The 10,736-nt window shown below is 35.2% G+C and overlaps 1 protein-coding gene across 1 annotated transcript in view; it reads right to left on the bottom strand.

Annotated features, from left to right (window-relative positions):
• Positions 1-9,261: 9,261 nt before the first annotated feature.
• Positions 9,262-10,736, bottom strand: part of lnpa (limb and neural patterns a) — a 21,001-nt gene continuing 19,526 nt past the window's right edge. Inside the window, exon 13 of the mRNA XM_039647321.2 lies at positions 9,262-10,200. Within this exon, the coding sequence (XP_039503255.1) occupies positions 10,040-10,200 (161 nt within the window). The 3' untranslated portion in view covers positions 9,262-10,039. The remainder of the gene's footprint in view (positions 10,201-10,736) is intronic.

The raw sequence follows: 10,736 nt of genomic DNA, 5'->3' as shown, positions 1-10,736 counted from the left end.
AATGCAATGCATGTGAATGGTCACAAAAATTCAAGCTATGGTGGTTAAAAAATATAATTAATCAAAATCACATGAAGAGTGCCATTTCAGTTTGTATTAAGTTACTACAACAGTTTATAATATATATTTATAATAATTTAATAACAACTACAAAATGTTGCAGAATAATGTAATATATGAATAAATAATAGCCTTTAAAGAACCTTTGTGCCAAAAGTGTTCTTTCTTGTCATTATTGAACCTTTTTTAGCATAAAATGTCCTTTGGAGTTGAGTAAAGAACACTATGCTACATATATAGAACCTTTTTTTTCTAAGAGTGTACTGAGTAATATTAACAAACAACATGTAACTGTAGAAAATATTGTTGGTTTAACTTAAAAAATGAAGTAACCTGGCTGCCTTCAAATTTTAAGTTCATTGAAATGGAAAAATTGAGCTAATACAATGAAGGAGATTGATTTAACCATCAGAAACTCAAAATATTAAGTTATCTGAACTATATAAATTATTTAAGTTGATTTGACGAAAGAAACATTTTGTGATTACAATTTGTTGCAGTGTACTTACTATTGGGTTAGGACTGTTTTTACTATGGTTAGTACATGTAACATATGTAGGACAGTGTAAAGTAAAGTGTTACCTAATTTACTGTTATAGCACATCATCTTAAAATCAAGTGTTACCTGAGAATTTCCCATTGGAAACCCCACATTGGTCAGGACGCTGTTTTATAGGAAGGAAAAGGTCAAGCTACTTTTACATGCGAGTCGACAGTGTCAGCCATCTCTAAATGCATGATGGTAAGATAGAAGTGACCGTGAAAGATGGGAAAAAAGTGCCCTTTGAGAGGTGAAAACCGCTGCGATGATAGGCCTGGCATTTCTCTGCACCACCATGCCTCTAAAAACGTTTCAGAAGAGTCTCCATGTGAGCTACAGCGAGGTTTAATGACTTTTCTGCTCCAGAGAAGCTTATTGTTCCCGTCCAACAGTTTAGGGCAGGCTCCAGTGCGTCGCGGATGGAGGGGGAAATGTGTTTTGTGATTTAAATGGTAATTCCGTTCAAATCAACATATTTTTGGCACCTCGTGACCTTTTCGCGAAATGAATTCACGCCACTCAACTTTGTCTTGTGGCATTTAAGAATCACAGAGCCAAAAGCTAATTGCCAGAATTCAAGCGCTCATGGAGCGTCTCGTTTTTCGGGCCACGGCGCCGCGTTGTTTAATTCGATTTTAATGTGTCCCTCAAGCCGACGGCGGGATGATGACTTTGATAATGATACAGTTGTCATCATCCCACGGTGAACTCTAATACCGGGACATGTTAATTGCTTTTGTGACATTCGACTCATTATGGTCCGTATCACTCCTCGTGCCCTCCTTATAAGGAAACGGCGAGGGTCTAAATTGCAAACCACACTTAGTTTTTTTTTTTTGGGGGGGGGGGTAACACTTTATTTTAAAGTGTCCTTGTTGTTACAATAGTAATAAGAGTAAAGTATGCATAATTACAAGCAATTAACCCTCAACCAAATCATACATTCTAAAAAATGCTGGGTTGATTTAACCCAATTTTGGGTAAAATATGGACAAACCCAGCCATTGGGTTACATTTTTAAATTACATTTTTTAACCCAATGGCTGGGTATGTCCATATTTTACCCAAAATTGGGTTAAAACAACCCAGCATTTTTTAGAGTGTACCCTAAGTTATATAGTAAGTAAATTCTTCTTCTTCAGTTCTTAAATAGCCTATAATTACACTAACACTGACACCTTAAAATAAAGTGCAACCGTTTTTTTTATCACAATGCACCATTCACGCTTCAGGAACATAACAAGTCATCTTTTAAGAGGATTTTGAAGCGCTCACCCCAAAGGCCAATAAATGGAAAAGTGACATGGCTCGTGCTCTTGTCTATTTAACTTATTCAGTTCTTCTGTTATATATATTCTGCCTGGAACAGCGAGGTTATTTTCCTCCAGGGTTCACAAGGCCAAGCTCTTTCATTTCAACAGAAAATTGTTTCTTAGGATTTCAATCTTTGGCTGCTCGATATGACAAAACACAATATCAAGAACACTTATGTTTCTTATCTGCCATATTTTCAGGGAATAAATAAAAGATCAGTGTAAATCTGAGTCGAGAGACGTGCGAGGTGAGTCGGAGAAGGGTTGTGCTCCGAGAATCCATAGATGCCGGTGTGGCCCGACAGGACCGGGTCGGGATTACCTCCGCTCGGCTAACCAGCGGCTCGTTTGTCATCCTTGAAAATCAATTAGTAGGTCGCTGATAGCAGTGAGCAGATGGAATCTCCTTCAGAAACTGGCTGAACATATGAATCCATTCTCTCTCCACATATGGGATTCTCTACTCCCTTAATAATGTTGGGATAAAAATAACCTAACAAGTAACCCAACTATGGGGTGGTATAGCACCTTCCCAAATGTGGGCTTTTTTGACCAAATGCTTCGGGTTTTTTCTAGAAATTAAGATTTTTGTAAAAATAACCCAACAGTGACCCAATGTGTAACCCAATGGTTGGGTTAAAAAATGACCCAATATTTTTTTACGCAATGGTTGGGTTAAAAATGACCCAATATTTTCAATATTTTTTACCCAATGGTTGAGTTAAAAATGACCCAATATTTTTTTACGCAATGGTTGGGTTAAAAATGATCCAATATTTTCAATATTTTTTTTACCCAATGGTTGAGTTAAAAATGATCCAATATTTTTTTTACCCAGTGGCTGGGTTGAAATGATCCAAATATTTTCAATATTTTTTACCCATTGGTTGGGTTAAAAAAAGATCCAATATTTTTTTTTTACCCAATGGTTGGGTTAAAATGACCCAATTTTATTTTTACCCAATGGTTGGGTTATAAATAATGCAATATTTTTTTACCCAATGGTTGAGTTAAAAATGATCCAACATTTTCAATATTTTTTTTTTACCCATTGCTTGGGTTAAAAAAATGACCCAATATTTTTTACCCAATGGTTGGGTTAAAAATTACCCAATTTTTTTTTTACCCAATGGTTGAGTTAAAAAAATTACCTAATATTTTTTACCCAATGGTTGGGTTAAAAATAACCCAATATTTTTTCACCCAATGGTTGGGTTAAAAATGTTACAATATTTTCAATATTTTTTACCCATTGGTTGGGTTAAAAAATGACCCAATATTTTTTTTACTCAATGGTTCAGTTAAAAATTACCCAATTTTTTTACTCAATGGTTGGGTTAAAAATGACCCAATATTTTTTTACCCAAAGGTTGGGTTAAAAATGTTCCAATATTTTCAATATTTTTTACCCATTGGTTGGGTTAAAAAAATGACCCAATATTTTTTACCCAATGGTTGGGTTAAAAATGACCCAATATTGTTTACCCAATGGTTGGGTTAAAAAATGACCCAATATTTTTTTTACCCAATGGTTGGGTTAAAAATGACCCAATATTTTTACCCAATGGTTGGGTTAAACGTGACCCAATATTTTTTTTCTGGAGATAACCCATTTTAATGACCCAAAATGTGTAACCCAATGTTACCAGCAGGCAAATGAAATTCTTGAAAATCGTTGGTTGTTCCGAAACACCAAATACGTCCCCTCTCTTAATTTCACACAACATCCTATCACTCTAAAAAGGCTGGGTTGTTTTAACCCACATTTGGGTCAAATATTGACAATCCCAGCCATTGGGTTACATTTTTTTAAATATGTACAAATACATAAATACATTTTAAACCCAATGTTTGAGTTTGTCCATATTGACCCACAATTGGGTTAAAACAACCCAGCATTTTTTAGAGTGTAATGAGGTTGTATATTTCCTAACCGAACAGATGTATCAAGCGAAGGAGAGATTAGCTTGAAGTACTGGAAATGTGAATCTTTCTTGAGGCGAGTATCAAGATGGATTCATATCTAATCACTCCATCTGGCTGAGAGAAGTCCTCAATAAAAAGAAGCGATTGTGCCGTGAACATGAAGAAGCGTCTTTGAGCGCGCGGCTCGCAAACACCTTTAATGGATGGGAATTCAAAACACACAAAATGATTTTACTGACAGTGCACTACCATAGATGTCAAAGAAAATAAATGTCATCTTTCTCAGCGTGATGTAGTGAGGAGTTTTACTCTGAAATGAAACGGTGTGTGTGTGTGTGTGGGCTACTGAGCGCACACCTCACGAGTAATTCACCAACACTTGATCTACATCATATTTGCTGGGAAAGGTTCAAATGTCCTATTGACGGGTTATTTTTTGCGCGCTGTCAGAGGTCAGCGTATGGGAATCAGGTGCCACTGTCCTGCTGACAGTGATGCATTGCTGCGCTCAGGGGGTCACGTATCTGTAAACATGTATTATAAAATCCCAAAGACAAATGCGAGAGACTGACCCGACAGAGGGAACGAGTGTGTGTCACGGGGGCAGAGATAGCGCCGTTCTTGCAAATGAAGAGGGTCAAGTAATCAAGCTCAGTTGGGCTTGTGTGTCACTCCCATTATCTAATACTGTCTGAAATGATCAATGAGCTAAAATAAAATGATCACAAGCTAAAATAGGCTGCCTAATGAAAATGGACTGTGTTTTAACACATTCCTCTCGACGTGTCTCCGTGTCAGAATGGAAAAGCCTATTTCAGCCGAGCGCACACAGATGCTCTCTCACGCTCGCTTGAGCAGGGTCACTTAACCATTCAAGTGGCAGATCCACTGACCGGCAATCTCCACGAAACACAAATAACACCAGCTACAACCAATAACTACACATATCTATGACCCCTTCACTCTCAACACCAGAATCATGGGTATTAGAAAAATGGGAAGAAAATAACATTTAATTGCGTGATTCTGTGTTTGTCAAAAACTAAATATTATTAACATGCTCCAATGCTACAAATTTCTTTGTCATAATCATTTGTTAACAGACAAGTATTCGTTACTTCAATGAGCTCATTGTTTAAATACATTTTTCTTTTGCATACACTCTCAGAAATAAAAAGTACAAAAGCTGTCACTGGGGCTGTACCTTTTCAAAACACTTTTGTCCATTTTAGGTGTTAACATGTACATTTCATGAGCTAATCCATTTTAGGTACTAATATGTACATTTTAGGCGCTAATATGTACATTTTAGGTGTTAATATGTACATTTCAGGAGCTAATGTGTCTATTTTAGGTGCTAATATGTACATTTTTGGTGCTAATATGTACAATATGTACATTTCAGGAGCTAATATGTCCATTTTATGTGCTAATATGTACATTTCAGGAGCTAATATGTCTATTTTAGGTGCTAATCTGTACATTTTTGGTGCTAATATGTACAATATGTACATTTCAGGAGCTAATATGTCTATTTTAGGTGCTAATATGTACATTTTTGGTGCTAATATGTACAATATGTACATTTCAGGAGCTAATATGTCCATTTTATGTGCTAATATGTACATTTCAGGAGCTAATATGTCTATTTTAGGTGCTAATCTGTACATTTTTTGTGCTAATATGTACAATATGTACATTTCAGGAGCTAATATGTCTATTTTAGGTGCTAATATGTACATTTTTGGTGCTAATATGTACAATATGTACATTTCAGGAGCTAATATGTACATTTCAGGAGCTAATGTGTCTATTTTAGGTGCTAATATGTACATTTTTGGTGCTAATATGTACAATATGTACATTTCAGGAGCTAATATGTCCATTTTATGTGCTAATATGTACATTTCAGGAGCTAATATGTACATTTTAGGTGCTAATATGTACATTTTAGGTGCTAATATGTCTATTTTAGGTGCTATTTTAGGTGCTAATATGTACATTTTAGGTGCTAATATGTACATTTTAGGTGCTAACTGCTAACATGTACATTTTAGGTGCCAACATGTATATTTTAGTTGTTGATATGTACATTTTAGGTGCTAATATGTAGTAATGCTAATTCTAATCTACCACTTAAGTACCAATATGCAGCCTTTGGGTACAAAAGTGAAAAGGTGCATAAGGCAAGATAAGCTGTTATACCTTTTATTTTACTTTATTCGTATATTTGGAAATGTATTTAGTATTAATTTATCCTTGCACTCAATGGGCTGAAAACTAGTTAACGTTATATTGTCCTAAAGTGTATTCACACCATGTGCCGCCTGCAGAAACACTGCATCCGTAGGGGCTGCCATTGTTGTTTTGTATGGTTTCGCGGGCTATATGTGACACCAGAGCTCGTAACTGGGAGTACATCGATCTAGGACGAAGTCACAGGTTTGACTGCCGTTCCAGTGCACTTTCACAGGTATAAGGTTGGAAAAACACAGGTTACAGGTTGCCTGGTACGCGGCATAAGGTTATGAAGAGACGTGCTCCAGCGAGTGGCCTTCCGGCAAAAAAAAACATCCCTAATGGACTAAAATATAAATGGTTAATAGGCTTACCATGGTGAATCAGGGCAAGACAGAAACATGTTTTGGAAGATGGATCGATGATGTATGGAATTTAATTCAATTTTTTTTTTCAAATAAAACCAATTTCGAGATTAAAGTCATTATAATGCGAGATTAAACTCGTTAAATTTCGAGAAAAAAAAAGTCAAAACACAATGTTGAGAATAAACTCATTAAATATCGAGAATAAAGTCGTTGTCGAGAAAAAACCTGTTAAATTTCGAGAAAAAAGTCGAAACACAATCTTGAGAATAAACTCATTAAATATCAAATATAAAGTCATTGGCGAGAAAAAACCTGTTAAATTTCGAGAAAAAGTCTAAATACAATCTTGAGAATAAATTCGCTGTGTTTCGAGAAAAAAACTTGTTCAATTTTGAGAAAAGTCAAAATACAATCTTGAGAAATTTCTCATTAAATTTCGAGACAAAGGTCGTTGTTTTTTCGGGAAAAAAAATAAAATCTTTAAATGTCCAGAATAAAGTCGTGTTTCGAGAAACTGTCTCCATGGTACCTTTGCATTGCTGCTACACTACCATTTTCGGTCCGCATGTCGGTCCGCACGTCGGGCTATTACTTTAGGATCGTTATTGGTTGTGTACGCCTCCATCCACAGAATGTAAAGACTGTACCCATCTATACAGCCATTAATGGCAATGCCGTAGGCTACATACAGTTTTAATTGATCATAGTTGTCCAACTTTGCCATATGCCAGAGTGCATTTGGGCCAGCGCTGTTCATTGTTCAAGTGACGGCTCAAACGTCTTTTATCAGTAAAGTTCTGCACGGGCAAATTCAGTGACACTTTTAATGCAATTCATTACCGATATAGTTGATATTCTTTGTTACTGAAAGTCTAAAATATAGCTTGACTAGTGATCCAACTCTGCCATGTCCTCTATCATTAGGCTATGCAATGACCACTGATCGAATGCATTATTCTCTACATTTCATTTCGACTTTTTTTTCCTCGCAACACAATTTTATTCTCAAAATTTAATGAGTTTATTCTCACAATTATTTCGACTTTTTTATCGAAATTTAACGAGTTTTTTTCTCGCAATAACGACTTTATTCTCGATATTAAATGAGTTCATTCTCACGATTATTTCGACTTTTCTCAAAATTTAACGATTTTTTTTCTCGCAACACAACGACTTTATTCATCGAAATTTAATGAGTTTATTCTCATGATTATTTCGACTGTTTTCTCAAAATTTAATGAGTTTTTTTCCTCGCAACACAGCGCCTTTATTCTCGAAATTTAATGAGTTTATTCTCACGATTATTTCGACTTTTTTTATCGAAATTTAACAAGTTTTTTTCTCGCAACAACGACTTTATTCTCGATATTAAATGAGTTCATTCTCACGATTATTTCGACTTTTCTCAAAATTTAACGATTTTTTTTCTCGCAACACAACGACTTTATTCATCGAAATTTAATGAGTTTATTCTCATGATTATTTCGACTGTTTTCTCAAAATTTAATGAGTTTTTTTCCTCGCAACACAGCGCCTTTATTCTCGAAATTTAATGAGTTTATTCTCACGATTATTTCGACTTTTTTTATCGAAATTTAACAAGTTTTTTTCTCGCAACAACGACTTTATTCTCGATATTAAATGAGTTCATTCTCACGATTATTTCGACTTTTCTCAAAATTTAACGATTTTTTTTCTCGCAACACAACGACTTTATTCATCGAAATTTAATGAGTTTATTCTCATGATTATTGCGACTGTTTTCTCAAAATTTAATGAGTTTTTTTCCTCGCAACACAGCGCCTTTATTCTCGAAATTTAATGAGTTTATTCTCACGATTATTTTGATTTTTTTCTCGAAACACAACTTTATTCTCGATATTTAATGAGTTTATTCTCAAGATTGCATTTTTTAAGTTTTTTTCCTCGAAATTTAACACGTTTTTTCTCGGAACACAACAACTTTATTCTCAATATTTAAAGGTTCTCTAAGCGATGTCGGGTGACGTGACTTCTTGTTGATGTTTAGGCAGCTAGTGGATAGTGAGGAGATGTTTGCTGTATGTGACAAAAAATGTTTTGGCCTGAAAAATGTGTGACATCGCTTAGAGCACCTTTAATGATTTTGTTCAAGATTGTATTTCGACTTTTTTCTCGAAACACAACGACTTTATTCTCAAAATGTAAGGAGTTCATTCGTACGATTATTTCAACTTTTTTCTCGAAATTTAACAAGTTTTTCTCTCGCAAATCAACGACTTTATTCTACAAATTTAATGAGTTTCTTCTCACGATTATTAAAAATTCTCACGAGTTTTTTTTCTCGCAACACACTTTTATTCTCGAAAATGAATACGTTTATTCTCAAGATTGTATTTCCGAGTTTTTTTTTTCGAAACACGACTTTATTCTCGAAATTTAATGAGTTTATTCTCAAGATTGTATTTCGACTTCCTTTCTCGAAATTTAACGAGTTTAATTTTGCATGATAATGACTTTAATCTCGAGATGGTTTTATTTTTTTAGTATTGCTTGGCCCTAATCCTCTTCCCTATATGCGACGGGAAAAAGGAGAAAAATTAGTTCAGAAAAAGGCAGATTCAAATACGTGTCAGTCGTGTCTGAAACTGCTCTCCACGCCACCGATTCTGTTATCAGCGGGATTTATTTAACAATTTCCTCCGGAGGCGGAGCTAGTATAATTAGCCTCTGCCAACAAGATGGATATTTGCACTTGGTGCAAGTAAACACTTTATTTAATGAATAAATAAAAAAAATCTTGCTTTTCTGTACCATAAAACACTCAACGTCATGATAATGTTTTAAAAACTTTATTTCTCATATTAATCCTTGAAGACAATAAAAACTGCACTGTATTTTCGCACATAATGCTATGCTTGATAACTCTTGAAACGGGTCAAACATGAAGGCACATGAGGCAGAGACACTGAAAGGCCGTTTTATGCTGTAATAAATAAGCGGACATTCCTATGGCTGACATGTAAACACGGGACCAATCTCTCGTCGCACAGCACCTAATGTATGCTACACTTCAATGACAGGCACTGAGAGGATATTCAGAACTATAAATATTATAAATACACTTTTTTGAATGACTTTTTTTGCATCCTTACATATTGTAAATAAGAATATCAAATACATTCGATCACATAACAGTGCTTATATGGAGGGTGAATGCAAATGAACGGTCAATAGCTGCTTTTCATGCCAACTAAGAGAATAATAAAGCGTTATGTGCTGAACGTCCTGTATTTGAGCTTTTACACACAGGATCTGTTCACATAACATGTAAACAAAGACAAAATATCATTTTCCTATTCAACTCAGCAGATCCATCATAACTAATAATAATTTTACCCAAAAAAGAAACCCTAACAAAAATCGCTGACCCCTTATAGTTTCTACTTAGCTTTACTAATGTATTAAATAACACTGCAATATAACGTAGAAATTAAAACAAAAGGATACAAATAAACTAAAGGTAAAGAATAAGAAGACCAACCGTCCCTGGAAATCAAACACACACGAGAGGAAGAGACTTGGGTTTCTGTTGGCATTGACTGTCCCTCGCTCTACTCCACTTCCATGGCGGACACGTCGAGCTCGGCCTGTGCTTCGTCGGGGAGGTGTGTGTGTGTGTGTGGGTCTGGATCCGCTGGCTTCTTCTCTTCTGAAGGACTCTCGTCTGAGGTCTGCTCTCCGGCTTCTGCGTTCACATGTCCTGCTTTGCCCTCTGATCAACAAATCAAACCAGCGCTTGTTAGTAAAGCAATATTCCTCTGCGGAAAGAGGCAGAGCATTGATTTTCCTTGTGGTTTTAAAATAATCCGTCAACCTAACAATCACAAATCACCCAGACTATTTCCTCTCAGCTAGTTTAGAAACTGTGTTTATGACGACGAAACCATAAATACATGATATGACCAAGTCATGAACAGGGCATGTTCCTTAAAAGTAATTAGTTATAGTTACTAGTTACTTCTCACAAATAGTAACCGAGTTAGTTACTGAATTAAATCATTATAAAAGTAACTAATTACCAGGGAAATTAACTATTGCGTTAATTAAAAAAAAAAAAGTTAAAATAGGCCTGTCAAATAACTTGGATGCACCCAATATTAAATATGTTAAATTAATGAAATGTACACTAATCTACACTATCGTAATGTTGCTGTGGGACAATGTGAGAGATGCCTATAAAATTCAATATTTATTTGAAATATTATCATAACTATAACAGAACATCATTTTAGGTTTAGGACTTTTAAT

This window comes from Pimephales promelas, chromosome 7, assembly GCF_988280905.1.
Source record: "Pimephales promelas chromosome 7, fPimPro1.hap1.1, whole genome shotgun sequence".
Lineage (NCBI taxonomy): Eukaryota > Metazoa > Chordata > Actinopteri > Cypriniformes > Leuciscidae > Pimephales > Pimephales promelas.
This window is presented reverse-complemented; position numbering and strand designations above follow the sequence as displayed.